Here is a 17,495-nt window from a genome sequence, read left to right as displayed (position 1 = left end):
TTGATTTCAAAAGACTTAAAATTACCACAGACTTGCAACCCTGCTTAGAAAAGACCTTGAAAGTAACCCAGAGGTTCCAGTTCTTATGTTGGCCACTAGCTGGAAATGACAATGGATGCTCAGGAGCAGAAGATGCGAGTAGTTTCACTCAGCTATGTATGAAGAGCTTTATCAGGTTTATGGATTATTTTTGTGGACATCTTCCTCATAAAAACAGCCTCATCAGGGCTTACAAGTAGAAATGAGTTCCAACTGAATGCTGATTTTAGAGTTCATCTGGTTTTGGACATTGTGATGTAGGATGGCATTGAACTGGATTTTGGTAAAGCCAGAAGTTTTTCACTAGCAAAAGTGCTTCAGTTAGGACTTAACCCTTGTTTATACAAAACTGGGAGGTTTTTAAATACTGTTTGTGTGGTTCTTAATCTGAAAGCATTGTTAGACATTTGAATCCAAGCTTCTTTTGTGTAAAGCTGTGTTTATTACAATTTAGTAAATCTGAATTCAACATCTGCTTTATTCATGAGATACAAGTTCCAGAAGTCAGGTTTTATAATTTGTTAACTGCACAATTGAGATATTACCTCTTCAGCTGTCACAGCAAACTAATCAAATACACTGGCTTGACACCCTTTCTCAATATATACACATAAAACAAAGTAGTGAGTGTAGCTCCATAAATATTTTAGGCATGCAGCTGAAATGTTTAAACATAGAGATAAATCAGGTAACCGAAGATGTTTGTGGATCAGCCCATGCTCAAGTTCTAGGAAATACAGTTTGAGTTTACTAATCTAAATTCCACCTGTCCTCCATTTACAGGGGCTGTCTTGGGCTCTGAGAACTTAAACATCAGACAATGTCAGTATTTCGTTATCTGAGGATTTAATGTGTTACCTCACATGCCTCAGTATTTCCTGAAATTGCCAACTCAGTGTTAATTCTGCTATTTAAACTTCTTTAAAAAGTGAAACTTCTAACTCCAGCCCCAGTTAAAACTAGTAAGTGAAGTGTCTGGGACACCAACAACTTAAGCTGTGATTAATGGTGCTGCTGCAGTGGTTTGCTTGTTGCTTGACACATCCTTTCCCCCAGCATAGCAAGCTGTAATTGTGGGGGCCTCGAGGAGAGGATAAACACCGTGTGCCTCATGGGTGCTGGGATTAGCTGGGCAGGGAGCAGGGTTACCCATAGTGGGGGTGTGCACTAAAGGAATTCACCACTGGAAAGGTCTGCTGTGCATTCACTGGGCCCATTAAAAAAGCTATACATGAAATGGTATGGTTTGTGTTACTTGAGAGGTTGATGAGGGCAGTTTATAACAACGTTAGGCTGAGACCTAGTCATAAAGTCACAAGTCCATAAAGAGTATTCCAGAAGGAAGGGAGCTGTGGTTTAGAGCCTCTTACATCCAGTGAGGTAATAGAGGCTTTGGAGAAGTGCCCGCAGACAGCAGGGAGTGTGAGGAGAAGGTGTACTGGGCAAAAATGCATCATCTGCCTTGCCCTAAGCTTTGGAGCCACAGCTGGGCTTCTCCCCAACAGCTGCCCTGGGTGGAGAAGGACAAAGAAGCAGCTGATGTGTGGACTTTAATATACAAATAGTGTGTCACCTCTGCTTTCTGTTAATTGTGGGGCTCGAGGAGCTGGGGCACAGCATGTACTGGATCTGCCTGGTGCACACATACAATTGTTTGTTTCAACAGTCATGTCTTCCCCTGGTACCATTTTTCTTTAAGTGCCTCTAGGGCTTTTAATATTAAACACTAATTTTGCAGGTCTTGTAAAGCAATTGTAGATACAGTAGCTGGAGGGAAGCAATTTCTCTCCACACTTAATGGTTAAACTTAATAGCTAAAGTTTCCCACTTGTTAAAGTTAGTCAGAAAATGAGAATTCCAGTTTAAGAAGAGTTAGAAAAGATTCAAGAGCTCTTGGTTCATACTGGAACAGGACTGTAGCTAGTAGCTGTTGGAAGAAGGTTAGGATGGCAATGCCAAGGGCCGGATGAAAGCAGTCCCTGCAGCTTCAGTTTGCATCTTGCATCTGTGCATTGCAGCCACAGCCTGCAGGCTCTTGGCAGCACCCCAGGACAATTCATTACACCCAGAATAAGTTACTGTCCTCTCACACAGGCACCAGAGTAACTTCCTGTAGGCACAGATGTATTGAGCTTGTGTAACATAGGTGTGTCCTTCTCCATGCCCTGGGAAAGGTCCAGAACAAAGCTGCCGCTGCCGGAGCCGCTTTCATTCCCGTCTGCCCTTTCGGGAGCCAGGGGAAGGAATTACTGCCTGTGTGCATGGAACTGTGCACAGAGTGACTGCCTCCTGGGGGCCTGGCAGAGCACAGCCTGCACAGCAGCCTGGGGGCTGTGCAAGGGGCAGGGAGCAGCGTGGGACCTCCCTCCCCTGCTCCTGGGCACAGGGCAGCTTGTCCTGCTGGCACTGTCATTGTACCCTCCACACACCTCCATTCACACAGCCACCACTGGTTTGCTCTGGACACAGGGGCCTCCAGGAATGGAAGAGATTTTTGATCCCTTCTGAAGAGCTACTGGGTGTTTTTTAACTGCATTGGGTCACTGTGTGGTCTTAGAGGTTACCTGTTTAACAAGCTTTGAAATCCACTTATGGCCACACCTGCAGGAAAGTAAACACTGCACTTCATACTACAGAATTTTCTTTTTTAAACTACTTTGAAACCAACCCTACAAGGCAAGAAGTCGTTACCCCTATTTCAAAATTAAGAAAATTAATGCACTTTGCATCATTTTGAGGAGTAAAGAATGAACTAAGTTGCTTGCTGGTAATTAATATTGAAGCGCTGGTGTGTTCTGGCAGCACCTTTTGACTTGCTCTGTCTGTGTCCAGCTGCAAGAACAAGCTGTACCTGGAGAAGCTCCCAAACACCAGTGTGATAATTCCCTTCCACAACGAAGGATGGTCCTCCCTGCTCCGGACAGTGCACAGCGTCCTGAACCGCTCCCCTCCCGAGCTGGTGGCAGAGATCGTGCTGGTGGATGACTTCAGTGACAGAGGTAGGATGGTTTGTGTGTGACATCCCCACCGTATCTCCCTACCTAAGGGATCAATACACTTGCAAATACATGTATTTGCATGAGGTTTTTTGCTTGCCAGCAGCAGAGCTCAGGGGAATCTTGTTTTAGTACATCGGAAAGCAAAAAACCTCGTGTTCCATATTCAGGGTGTGCTGGTTTAGCTGCTGCTGACATGGACTGTCCTGCCTTCTGGGCAATGTGAAAAGCCAGGGAAGCTGGTTTTAATATTCAGATAAGGGGCTGAGTAGCCCTTAACATAAAATGTTAAATGTTGACTCTTGAAATAACCAAAAAAAGCCAAGAGAGAGGAATAGCTCACTCCTTACATTCTGCTTGCTTTTTTTTTTTTCCCCCCTGGACACAGAACATATAAAAGAATCCTTGATAAAAGGTTTCCACATGGGTCTGTCTATGATTTGGCTTGCCTTTCTCATGAATTTTTTTGCTTCTGGAAAGTAAATGTGCAGCATACAAACCCTTGCTCTCTCTTGCTGGGAACTTCCCTCCTTGTTTTGTTCTGCACTGCCCAGAGTAGTCCCTTTGGGCTGGGCTGAAGTGCTCTATGCAGAGGTGTGGAGTCACTGGCACCTCCCGTCACCACTAATGGAACAACCACTTGTCATTGCAGCAGCAATGTGTGCATGTAGTTGCTGAGATCTTTTTCTCTGAACCATTTAAATGGTGCCTGATGCAAATTTAGCTGTGCTTTGTCTTGTGTTTTGCACCCTTGCTGTGGTAGAAAAGGCAAGTGAAGGAGGAATGAATGCCCCATCATGTGGACGTTGCATAGCTGGAGAGATCCCATGGAAAATCCTCTGACTGGGGTTGAAGAGGGCACAGTGACTTTGAGGGGTTATGGTCAGATGTAGCAGCTGTATTTTCTCCTTTAAAGTTATTAAGACTATTTAGCTTTATGAGCTGTGGAGTTCAAGCCACTGATACTACTCAAGTGAGGCAAAAGAGTTTCTATACAGATACTAAAGGATACATCTCCAGAAACCTGACATATAGGAAGCCCCTAAATGAGCTTGGAAACAAGCTTGTGAATATTTAGTGTTCTGACCTATACTGGCTTCCAAATAGGCACTACCAACAGCTGTTAGTACTTGCTCTAACGTTCTTCTCTCATTAGTTTGCAAGCAAGGCATGCTACTTTGGAGAAATCAATGTTACATGAAATAAGTATTTCTTTAGAGGATTTTCAGGCTAAGGCGAGGAGAAGGAAAACCCACCCTCCTGACAAGGTCTTTTTATTGCTACTCTAGAAGTCTAGAAGCAAATTAGACAAGCTCATGCTGCAAGCACAAGTGAATTGTGCAAATGGGTTCCTTTTCAGAGAAGTAAAGTCATGAATTCTGGTTTCCTGTGGATCTGTTTTCCTTGTTCTTTAGATGTGCCCTGACCAAGTGAAAGAGAGCCCTCCTGGCTCCTCCCCTGCTCCTCAGTCTGTACCTGTGCTGTTTGTCCAGCTTGCTCTTCTCTGTTCCACCTGCCTCTGATAAGACACAAACTCTTCTCCCTTGGTCATCCATCTTCCATAAAAAGGTTGCAAGATGTAGCTGAGATTCATTTGTGTGCAGCATCTATTTATAAATAGATATAAAAGACTCCAGATGCTGGACAGTGAGCTGAATTGTCAAGGGAAGAGAATAGCACTCATGCAAAGAGAGTGTGTTAATAAAAACTGGTGTGGGGGTTCTCTTTGTTTGGGGGGGGATTTTTCTTGGTTGGGTTTTTTTTAAACCAGAATTTTCCTGCCAGCACAGCTGATTTCTGCACACTGGGACAATTACTGGTTAGGATGAAACATCTTTCCTTCAGTGCTGTCAGTTCTGTATCTGCACTTTTCTTCCTTAACCACACGGGGGTTGGCTTCCACATCCCTCAATGGGCTTAAATAGATCCTTACTCTTAGGGGGCTCTTAAGTGCTGATCACATGATCTTGATTTGAAAGGCTGATGGTTACAAATTTCTGGTTGTAACTTATCCATTGCTTAAAAAACCAAAAAACAAATAAACAAACCAAAAAGCCTAAAACCTAAACAACAAACACTTCAACCCAGTAACTGAGAATTGATAGTTTAATGCATCAAATTGAAATGCAGGAAGGAGTGGAAGTTCCAGGAAAACTTCTACTTGACGTGTTGTATGTTTGAAAAGGGCACATTCTTGGGTTTGGACTGTTAGGGCAACTGCTGCATTATTTTCTGTTTCTTATGATTAAATTGGGCAGGTAATAAGAACTCTGTGTCCAAGCTGATGATCATCACAGCTGTGCCACAGAACTGGAGAGCAGTAAAAAGAATGAGAAGAAATGTCTTGATTTTTTTCTGCAAATCATAAATGATTGGTCCTCTGCATTGTCTGCAAAGTATTCTGTATTGTCTGCAAGAATTCTGTGCTTCTGTTTGAAATAATAGTTCCCCAAATTTGTAGCAGCATCTTTCTTTTAAAGTTATAGAATCACTATTGGATATAGTGACAGTAGAGGCCACGTTTGAGATCAGAGGGGCATTGTATGAACAGTAAATGTCATCTCCTTCCCTGAAGAGATCAGTAAATAGTTGCCATAAACCTTTTCCAGTGAAAAGCCAAAGATGGAAAGGATAATCACTCAATAAAAAATCTATTATTCATTTTTTTTATCGAGAGGTTACTCTGACAGGATAAAACATAGGATATCTCTGCTGTACCTCATGCTGGCTTTTCACTCGAGGGTTGTCTAAACAGACCTGTAGAATTTTAATAACTCTTTAAAGCATAATCTTCAGTACCTTGACCTTCCCTGGCAAGGAGACTGTCTCTCTTGCCAGTATTTCTTGTGTGCTGACCTGTGCTGGGGTTAAATGTGCTGGGGTTTGCCAGCTGCCCTTGAGGTGCTGCTAGGGTTTCTTTCTTGTTCTGCTGTTTCACTGGTTTCTGACAATGGTGATATTGGTGCTGATCCATCAGCCTCTTTCATCCCTGTGTCTCACACATGGAGAATCTTTGCTGCTCATGAAGTAAAGAGGACTTTGGTAATAATAGAAATAGGAAACCTGGCTACTGCAAACAGTGTTTTTCCTGACAGATGTTATTTTCATATGTTTTTCATCTGGTTTTAAGCTTGAGAGTAAGGAATTTTTGGTGTGTCTACGAAGAGGGCTGAGAAGTTGGCTAACAGAGTGACAGGAGAGTGAAGACAGATTTCTGGGTTAGCTGGTGGCTGCTGTGGTCTGCAGCAAACCTGAGGGGCAGCTGTGGCTGTGTGTTACTGGAGCTCCTGGACAGATGAATCATCATCTGGAAGTGTCAGCAGCCATTTATTGCTTAATTTGTTTGAAAGAGACAAACTCTGTGACCTTTAGCAATAAACATTTTTCATCCAAAAAATGCTGTCCTGATGACAGCAAATCTTAACAGGGAGCAGCAAAAGCTTTACGAGTCATGTTTTTTAAATGTTTCCTTTGCTTTGTACTTGGAAAGTCAAAATGTGCTGGAACAACTTGCTGTCTGGATTTGGGGGGGTTTTTTTGTATGCCTGCAGTATAATGCAAATGGTCCAAATCTAAAAAAAGGCTAGAGCCTTACCTCACCCAGATTGTGTGCTGGATGCCATGTCAGCCAGATTGCTGTGGGAAAGGCTGCCTGTCAGAGGGGTCAGTCGGTGTGGTGGTTCCATCCCCTTTACCTTAAGGTGCAGACCATGTTGTCACCTTCCTGAATCTTCCTCTGTGGGGATTCCCTTGGTAGGTTGGGTTGGCTTAAAAGGAGCTCCTTTCCATCACGTGCCATTAGTCACAGGAGTAAATACTGCAGGGCTGTTTTTTACTTTCTCTATCAATAGTCTCTGTTATCAGTGTAGCATTGCATTAAGACTGCTGTAATGCTTTTTTCCCCACAAACTTGGTTGAGATATCTGATGTAAGAACTTTCTTCCCAGTTCAAAACACTTGCAGAGATTTTCTGTACAGAAGAATATAGGTTATATTGGAGAGGGAGACACCAATTCAGCAAACTGTTGTTGGAGAATAAAAATTAACCTGCCTAGCACTGGCTGCTTCTTCCTGCATGGTACAGAGAACTGCTAGAGAGCCACAGACTGACCTCCGCGGGTTTGATGAACCTCAGCTATTGCAGGGTGCTCCAAAATAATGCCTGCGCTTCTGGATAAGCAGAAATTGGAATGCAACCCATGTGAATTACCACTCTAGAATTCCTGACCATAAAAACTCCTAGCTGTGGCAGTCCTGTGTGGATTAGTGGCTTCACTTTTAATTTCTATAGCTATTCTTTAGGTCTGATCTCAGTTAAATTAAGCCTTTTCATATGCTGGCTTGCAGGGTACTAATTACATCCCTCTGAGCTTGTGTTACCAGAATGGCCCCAAGTAAACTAAAATGTTTTTTCATGTTTATCAGTTTTCTCCTGGGTACTGTCATGTGAAATTTGTTTGCTTTTTGAATATCTAATTACCATGCTGCTGAGTGGGAGTTTGGTTCTACTCTATCACAGAAATGGGAGGAGGAGAAGACAAGTGGAATTGCAGGCCAGTTTGTAACACTGCAGGTTTTTCTGTCAGCTCTGATGGCATTTTATTATTGATAGCAGGCAACGAGTAACAGGCAGGCAGTTCATGGTTCTTCAGGGTCTGCTTCAGTCCCTGGGCCTGCAGCCTGAATTGCTGTGATGAGAAATGGAGCTGTTCAGCTCTAGTGTCTGTCTTGTACGAAATGAATTGTTGGTCTCCACCTAATTCTTGTAGCTTGTGGGCACCTCTGCTGTAAAAGCTGTCTCTGTGTCCACATGAACAGATGTAAAGCTGTCCTCTGTCTCTCACTAATAAATGATCAGCCTTAAGCTGGAGGAACAAAGGATGGCGCATCCCTTTGCAGGATGCTTGTCAGAATGTTCTTTGCTTTTCACCTGGCACATACTTGGTAGCCCAGCAGTGTAACATCAAATACTCCTGGTGAAAGGCAGAAAGCTAACTCTTCGTTTTGGAGGAGAGGTCTCTTACAGGTGCAGAATTACAAATAGTTGAGTTTGGAAAGTACATCTGGAGATCATCTAACTCAGCCCCTCTGCTCAGCTACAGCAGCTTTCTCCAGATCTTATTTATTCACTGAAAATTGGAAAATCTCCAAGGATGGAGACTCCATAATGTCTCTGGGGAACCTGTTCTGCTGTTCAGTCACACTGTCAGTGACCTAGTTTAAAAAAAAAGTAATTAAAAAATTACCTTACGCTTAAACAGCATTTCCCGTGCTTCAGTTTATGCTCAAGGACTCCCAGGTCCTTTTCTGCAGAGCTCCTTATAACTTATCTAGGAAACACCTGTAAAAGAATACCTCTAAAACAAACTAATTGTTTGCATTTATGTGCTTCTGGAACAAACTGATATCATGGATTTTTCAGCCTTTCCCTTAATGTCAGACATGGTAGGATTTTTACCTTTTCACCCTTTGCAGCAATGGAAATTTAAAAATTCTTCAAGACATTTGAAACTGCTGAATGTCATTTAAAAGAAACATCTTGTGGTGTACTTGGGGCTGGCTGTGTGCACACAGGAAAGGGTACACACCACAAGGGGTTTATCTTATTTTATGTCTGAGCTTGACAGAAATCAGTGATTGTGGCTAAGTGCTTAGATTTCACATAAAACTCATGTTTCAGCATTCAATTATTTGCATATTGAGTGACAGCCTGTTCTTACTTGTTTTTAAGATTACTTTGGTATAAATGACAGTGTTTTAGAACAAATGTTGTCCCTTGTTGAAGAAGAGAACTGCAGCATCAGTCATCTCCAAAGCATGAGTTACATGCAAAGCACTGTGTTGGTACAATAATAAAGCTGGATGTGGCAGCACTGAAAATGCTGCAGTCTCCAAACATCAGGGTTGTTCTGGAAGTCTTAACCCACCTGGGCCCTCTGCCTTACAGTGTTGCATGTTTGTATGGTGGCAAGATGCAAAAACTGAGCATCCTTGTCAGAGTAACCAGTCAAAATCTGCACCTGTCACTGGGAGGCAACAACAGCTTTCAGCCCAGGTATTTGAATATATTTAACCCAATATGACAATAACATTTGCAAAGTGAACCTTCTGGCTTTTACATTCAGCACGGTCTGGTTTAGGGAGTGGTTATCCAGAAGGCTGTGTAAATGCATCCTTGGCTGCAGTGCATTTCAAGGAGACAATTTTGTTCTGAGGAATGTGTATGGGAACTCATTTTCCCATGGGTGGTTGTTATGGAGGTTATGGATTTCAGTTTCATCTTCCAAGACTACCCAGTTGCCTTGAACCTCATCTTAATTTGTGAAAACTTTTTTTAGGATTCTGTTCTATTTATTTGTTCAACCATTTAAAATTTTTTCTTACTCCTTCCCCATTTTCACTCCCTTTTTCTGTAGCTGTGTGTGCTCAGCAGGATTTGTGCACTCAGACTTGGAGCTGCTCTTTGGTGTTTGGGAGGCAGCGAAGCACCGTGAGCCTGGAGTGTGGTGTGTGGCCACTGCTCATCTTTGAAAGGCAGCAAGGGGCTTTCAGGCCTTGCAATAGAGGAGTCCAAGGAGTGTTTTCCCCAGGCAGTGTCATCTCAGCCCTGGGTTTTGACCAGCATCGTTTGCCCTCTCCCCTCACGCGCCGTTGTGCCATCGCACTGCCCTGGAGTTGCCCTGGATATTTACACATTCTTGGAGCCCATCCTTTCCCAAATCCGAGAGGAGACAATCAAATTCTGTTTTTTCCCTTGACAGATAAATCCCTGTGACATTTTAAACCTCTCTTTATATTGCAGTACAAGTACAAGTAATTCTGGAGGTACAGGATAATCTGAATGGAAAACCAAATGTGAGTGAGGCAACTTGGCTGAACCCTGAGCAGCATAATTTGGTCTGGAGGGCAGAAGTCACTAAGTAGTGTAGTGAGGGAGAAGGCAAGGGGTGATTCATGGTCATTTGGTGCAGCAGCAGGTATACAACAAAATCAGCTCTGTTCCATTAACCACATCTGCCAGGCCTTAATTGAAAGAAATCATGTTCTTAGTATCTGAAATAGAAAAAGGTTTACTACTGGAATTCTTTTTGATCTTTAAATGGAACAGTAACGGATTTATGCAGCTAAAGAGATTATCTTTTCATCTTTAGGCACATGCACTGTAAAAGTAATTTTTTTTTCCTCTTAAATGCACTAAAGTGCATCTGGTTAGTACATCTCAGAATATGGAGTGACTGTGCTTAGGACAAAGTGATGACAGCCTTTCTTGCTGAATTATCAATACATTTATCTTAAACCTTTTTACAGTAAAGTATGGAGAAAAGAAGAAAAAGCTTCTTTTGGGCCAACTCCTTTTCCACAACCTTTTTGTAAGTGTTGCTTTCAAGCTCTCTTGTAGAAGTTGTGGTAACTGTTGTCCCAAACAACTAATAAAAAGATTATTTTTGTAAATTAAGTCAGAATAAAGAGGGTATTTCCTTGTCTTCAGAATTCATTGGAGGCCATCTCAGGTCTGTTGAGACTCATAAATAATTTCTTTGAAGTAATAGTCAGTGAGACAGATCTCCCTTTGGGTAAGTGGGAGAAGGTTGGTTCTTCTAGGTGGAGAGAAGTGAAGTTTCTTCTCCAGACTGCAGCGTGACTCCCAGGTAGCCCAGCAGAGCAGGGATGTGGGTGTAGGAGTGAATTTGTGAACTCACCAACAGTCTTTTCCATAGTGGGCACCAAGGGGAGCAATAAAATAAAAGCTGGTGCAGATGTCCCATTTTAGTTTATGAGAAGAGAATAATTTGTTATTCTCCCTTTCTGGCAGTGTCTTGTGGGTGTGGGATACTTTAGATAACAGTGACAGAGTCTGCTTTGGATCAGAGTGAGATGTGGATGAGATTCAGTTTTATGTTTTCCCTTTTTTGAGTATTCATTTTTAATGTGTCTTTAATGTCTGTACTCATGTATTGCCTTCCTAAAAGGATGTCTAAAACCTGCACTGTTCATTAGGCAATGGCTGGGGAGCATTAAAAGCTTATTCTCTGGTGCTTTAAGAGGCATGAGCGCCTGTTGTAGTTGTTTACTACAGGTTTGTTTGTGACAGCCTAAATTAACTAACCAGTTTACTTTTCATCATCTTGTATTTATTTGTCTAAGATTGGTTGCTGCGGGTGAAAGATTATTCTAGAAGGGAGAGGAGGTGGCTTTAAAAGGTCGAGTTTACTGTGACCTCTTTCTCAGCTAATTATTGTGTAGTGAAGGATGTCTGGCAGTCTAAAGTTTAAAAATAAATAAATAATTCAGAAGCAGAGTTTCCATTACAGCTCATTAAGTAAATCTCAGTGCATTGCATGCTACTAAGAAACCCTACACATGCAGCTTCTGTTAGAGGAACTTTGCGGGAAAACAGCTTTAATTTTATTCTACTCACCTTGAAGTACATGTCCTCATCTGCTAGGAGTCAAAAATCTAGATATCTGCCAGCTGCAGTGCAAATCAACATTTTAATGCTTTCAGCTGCTTCTCTGTAGAAGTTAATTTGAAATGTGATTCAAGCACCCTCTGCCCATATATGATACCTTTTACTGGTAATCATAGTTTCTGCTATTTAAACCTGCATTTGGGGTGGTGTTAACAAAGGAGCTGTTCCACACAGGGACTTTGATAAAGGTGGAAACTTCTTCATTTTGAGAAAATTGGAAGCTAAATGCTGCTTCAACTGAAAAATAAAAGTGGATAAACCAAACCACATTCCTTTTCTAGTTTTAATTGTAGTGATATTTTCTTAGTAGAGAGATGCACACCATTCTCTCAGTGTAGCATCAGTTCCTGAGGACCTCTGTTGCTTGTTACCCACAACAGGGATGCACTCGTGAACACAGTAGATTAACTGTGCTGAGCATGGGGAAGCCAAAGCTCCAGATTTAAATGCAGGTACCTTCAGCTGTCAGTCCTGCCCTGTCATCCAGATAAATTGAATGTGTTACTTGAGAATGGTATTGCCCACAAGATGGCTTAGTTTTGGTATCAGTACAGCTGTGAACAGGCCTGGATTTGTGCTTCAGGATTTAATAGATTTTTTGACCTTTCTAGCAGATGTCACTGACTTACTGTGATAGCTGCATTTCTCATGAGAGAAGTAAACCAGTGTTGGGAACTGATGGTGAAGAGGTCTAGAAGAAGAGTAAAGTGTGAGCTTAAAAAATGTACTTGTGGCGTAGCAGATTTTGTTACTGCAAGTCAATCGTGTGTGTTCTCCCTGCAGCTGTATTGGTAACTTTTTCATTTGCCCGATACATTGTTTTCTGTTCTCTGACACAGACTACAAGACAAAACTCCTTCTGCTTTGTCATTCATGGATATTAATGTTTGAGCATCATTGTAGGATTGAAGGATTATCAGTTAATTTTCCAATATTCCAATTTGGCTGCAATGCCAAAGCAAAAACTTTGTAGTTCCCTGTTATTAATTTTAGCCTTCATAGTTGTTCTTCCACACTTAGACACTTGAGATCAGAGCCTGTGGGATCTGAAGGGGTGCATTCCTACCAAATCAAAGCCATTTTCGAGTGGGTTACATCTTGGGCCTAACAGACTGTTCTCTAACAAGACAAAAGTCTGGAGCAGATTTCTCTGTCAATCCTTGTGCTCTTTCTGGAGTATTTCGTTTTTTGATGGTTTGCACAGAGCAAATACTTTTAGGCCAAGAAGTTCTTTGCCTCTATCAGCACTATTCATGTACAAAGATAGCTCTCTGAGGACTGGTTTGTTTTGGCATCTTCTTTTCTTTTTTTCCCCAGCAAAACTCAGTGACTTTTAAGGCTTTAATCTTGCAGCTTTGATATGATCCAAAATGTTTCAGTAAGAACTGCCTTAACACTTCATTTGCCCACATCTCTTCAAATGATGGCAAGTTCTGCCTTGCTGTTGGTCGTAGGCTTTAGGTTCATGTCATGATACACCGTGCAGAGCGTCGCTGGCAGCAGTGGCTGTATCCTGACACAGAGATCCCCGGGCACCGAGTAGGCTTTGGAACAAACTTCTGAGATGCTTTTGCACCCCTTCTTGTCTCTCCAGTGCCCAGAAAGCAGTTGATGGTGTAGGTTCAAGGCAATTAAAGATTTTTGGAGTGTGGGCATTCCCTTGGTTAAATAGCTGGATAGTCAAAGCTACTGGTGTGGTCTTAAGATGAGCGCAGAGATTCCTTGGGCTGAAGGCAGTATTTGGGACAGTAATGCCCTTCCTTGCCAGTCACCATGGCTACATCAAACTTGAGCTGAATATTAAGTGTACTGCAAGGAATTCACCCCTGTTTTGCAGCTACAAAGGCTGCGTAGGCCAAAACCTGCAGCTCTCCAGTGTGTGCGTGCCAGCACAGCAGCTCTGAGGTTAAAAGCAATCAACAGGAAATGACTGAGAGTCACAAAATACCCTCTTTAGATGAGATGTAGTCAACAGAAGAGGGAAAAACCTAAGTGGGTGCTTTAATCTTGATACATATTTAATGAAATGGAAAGGGAGAAGAGTAAGCTAATGAGAATGACTTGACTGTTTCCCCTGGGAGAGATGGGTTCTGGCAGAGGGGGAAAAACTGATCTTGTGGGTTGTCCAGGAGATCAGTGTGCGGGATGATCTGTACTCCACAGGTTGGCTGCACTGCTCCTGAGGAACAAAAAGTGTTTAAACCTTTACAGCATGAAGGAAAGATAAGTAAATGGATTTTTCTGGATTCCCTCAGAAAGAAGCAGTTGGAATAGACTCCTTTACAAATCAAACCTTCCTGAGAGATTGAGAGGTTGTGCTGTAACTAAGATGATTACTCCCAGTGTATTTCCCTGCTTGGAAATGCAACCTACTAAACTTTCCTTGGGGTCTGGGTGTATTTAGATGCTAATGCCAATAAGTGTGAATTTTTCCATTTTAAAATCAGACCTTTGTCTCTGCATTCAGTACTAGTGTCTCCTGAAGGATACCTGAGCAGGGTTGGGATGAGAAAGTTCCCTTTGCAAGCTGAAGAAGTAGGATGGTACAAGCAGGACAGCAGTTCATACACCTGTGTTTATCACAGCACAGGCTCACACCAGTGGTCTTTGCCCCACTGACTCACAATCTGGCTTATTTCTTGGGCTCCACACTTCCACTTCTGTGCACTTTATTGTACCTAAAACAGAAGCTTGGGTTTAAACCATTTAGAAAGAGGACAAAACCAGTAAGGTTTTCAGCAAACCCTTTTAATCTTTGTTGAAGTCCAAACAATGCTGTATTATCAAGTTGGGTACACATTCAGCTATTGTCCCATGCACAGAAACCCTTTCGCCCCTGAGATTTTGTTTGTAAAGTTGTGCTGAGACCCAGCACTGATGCAGAATGGGCAGTGGCAACAGGGTCCCCTTCCCTTTTGGAGTCCACCCCAGAACTGTAATCAGTGAAGCAACAAATATTAATTCTCTCCCTTCCCAGACCTTTTCCTCTTTGTAAGATAGATTCAGCTTGGAAAGCTATGATCAGCCTAATCAATTTTCTATTACTGAGACTGGTGCTCATAGTACCATTTGTTAAATCAATTTATTATCCTCCCAACCAACTTCAGTGATCAGAGCGTGAAAACATTGAAAGAAAATTAAAACTAGTGGAAGTGCTGCCTGTTTGGATAACAGCACATTTTGCTGTTTCAAAGGATTACTCATCTGCACCAAAGTTAATTTCAATGATTTAGAATCTTCTATTTCAGGGAGGCCTGGCTTGCACATTGTGATGGATTCAGGAAGAAGTATAATTCGTTCTTAAATTGTTAAACAGCACGTTAGGGCCAAGTATCCAAGTAAAAATGAATGGATTCATTTGTAATCCTAAACAAGCGTGTCTTAAACAAGCGTGTCTGCGTGTGGGAGGGTAGGGATGGCAGGCTGGGGTAACCTGTAAACAAATGCCAGATGCACAGTAGAACTTCAGGCTTTGGTGTTGGAAAGTAGCCAAAATAACCTGCAGAGAAGGGAAACGGTCCTTTTCTGCCTAAAATGGAATTCTGCAGATCCTCCAGTCCTGTCCTCCCATGCCCTTCAGTGGGAGGGGGAAGTTCCCTGGATTTTCAGAGTGCAGTGGCTCTCCCATCTTCATATCTCTAAGCTTCTGAGTGTAAACTAAAGCAAAGCACCTCAGCAAGTGCCACAATCCTGTAGGGCAGAGGGACCTTTGGAAGGTGTCTGGGAATGTTTCTGATTTCTGCTGCGCTGTTCCTTCTGGATTGGGTTGATGATACACATATGGCAGGGGCACTGGAGCTGCAGATGTGCTGTACAGGGTAAAATTCGGAAACCAAAGCTGATGGTATCATATGAACCATGAAATGTTGCACTGGCGGGACAGGGGAAGTATTTCACTCATAGTTCTTTCTCAGGGCATAAATCTCTATAATAATAGTTTCAAGTCATGGCTGGTACTTAAAATTAGTTGGGTTTTTTTTTTTATATGGCAAATATTGGTACTTTCTTCCCTGCCAAATACTGCAGAGCTGTTACAGGGATTATAAGCCATTAAAAGAAAAAAAAAAAAAGAGGTCCTTGGACTCTTCTGTCTTCCTCTGGGTTCTGTATATGCTTGGTTTTGAATTTCTTATATGCCTGTTCAGGTGGCAGAGTGCAATGTTGGAATGAAAAGTCAGCTGGATATGAGGAATTGCAGTCTTGGAAAGTCTTTGCCACGCTGCCACCAGACTAGTGGCATCTGAGGGCAGCTCTGCTTGGATGAGGCCAGTAGGAAGAAATACAGTAAGACCACCACGGAAATTTAACCTAGGGGAAAAAAATGCCTTATTTTGGAAAGTTTTGGGCTGTTTCTGTAAAGCAGGCTGCCTGTTGAAGCTTTTCTGCTCTTCACACAGCTTTATTTACAGCTCAAAGTAAAGGAAGTGGCAGTTCTTGACTGGGACTGTTAATGTATACACTGTACATCACGTTTATTGCAAAGTGTGTTAGCAAACTACCAGCCTAGTTTTTAATCTGCAGATAATCTTACTCTCATTTATATTTTTGGGCTGTGTTACTTTCTTTGCGCAGCATAGGCACAGCCATTGGAATCCATCCAGTTCACCTAACAACTTTCATTAAAGAAAATAGCCCTTGTAATAAAAATTACTCAGTGTGACAAGATTCTATAATGTATTTTTTTAAAGCTTCATAAAATTTTGTAGCGGTTAATGCCACTTGTTTGGGGTTTTTTTAGTTTTCTTTTAAAAGAAAAAAATTTGGCTTAATTGGGACAATATTTGAAATAGAATTAAATAACTATTTTCTGTCCAGGTGCATAGAAGCCAGGCTGTGTGGCAGGAATAGCACAAGGATAAGGAAATAAGAAATCTCCTTGAAAAGCACATTTTACTGACTTTTGTGTCTTGTGAGGTTGCTAAGAAATCTGAGATTCTTCAGTTAGGGAAAGCAGATGCAATAAACTCTGCCCACTTACAGTTCACAATAGGGAAGTCTTAATCTTACAAAATGCAGAGATCAAACATGGATTTTTCTGCAGCAGTTGGGAGGAGCAGCTTACCTGAGCATCATCCCTCTGGCTGCAGGACAGCCCTCAGCAGGTGTGTCCCCTGCAGCAGTGCTGAGGGAGCACTTGCAGCTTTTCCTTGTTCTCCCAGCCATCAGGGACATGATTCCTGATGTGTGAGGCACTTCTTACCAGTGCAGTGAGCAGCAGGCTCCTCACTGCAAGCATGGAATGCTTTGGTATTTTCCTACTATGGAAGTGTAGTAAAGAAGTGCTGAAGAACCAAACCCAGCTTTAGGGAATGCAGTGAGAAGTCAGTGGATTGGGGTCTCTGCTGTCTCTTTGCAGAGTACTTGCCTGAGAAAACTTCATGGCTCCAATACCATCCTTTCTCCTGTTGCACAATAAAAATGGGGAAATCTCAGGTTTTAGCTGCTTGTTCATCCATACATCCAAATCACCCTGTCCTCAGTCAGTGTAGCAGAGCGGCCATCATTATCACAACCGATATGGTCAAGTTCAGTGGCTCTGTCTTCACCTTCTGGGGTGTGTGTGAGAGCAGATCCCAGGACAATCTCGTGTTTGGTAGCAGGCTGAGTGTGCCGTGCTCTTACCCCTGGAGGAGTCACTTCAGCTGCCTTCAGGTCTCACAACAAATGAAATGGCACCACAAACCAGAACGGTTCAGAAAGGCAGATGATGCTAAAATGGAAATAATGAGCGCACACGTGGAAGACAAACCTCTGGGATCTTTCAGAGTCTCATCTTCTCATTTTAATCAAAGAGCTGAAGAAAGTCTCACTATATTTTCCATCGGTTTGGAGCTTTGGATTTTTTAAGACTTCCCACTGCTTTTTAGGTTTGGCTTGGATAATGTAAGTATTGTGGGGTCTGATCTTCAAAGTGTCTTCTGCTATTACCAATCTCTGGCTATTGTTAGGAAAATCAGACTGAGAGTGTCTGTGTGATGGTTCCCTCCTTT

At 42.3% G+C, this 17,495-nt stretch overlaps 1 protein-coding gene across 1 annotated transcript in view; it reads left to right on the top strand.

The window, feature by feature from the left end:
• The window catches only part of GALNT10 (polypeptide N-acetylgalactosaminyltransferase 10), an 82,423-nt gene that overhangs the window by 40,064 nt on the left and 24,864 nt on the right, over nt 1-17,495 (top strand). Inside the window, exon 4 of the mRNA XM_039559951.1 lies at nt 2,872-3,038. Coding sequence (XP_039415885.1) covers nt 2,872-3,038 — 167 coding nt within the window. The remainder of the gene's footprint in view (nt 1-2,871; nt 3,039-17,495) is intronic.

Source organism: Corvus cornix, chromosome 13 (assembly GCF_000738735.6).
Source record: "Corvus cornix cornix isolate S_Up_H32 chromosome 13, ASM73873v5, whole genome shotgun sequence".
NCBI lineage: Eukaryota > Metazoa > Chordata > Aves > Passeriformes > Corvidae > Corvus > Corvus cornix.
This window is presented reverse-complemented; position numbering and strand designations above follow the sequence as displayed.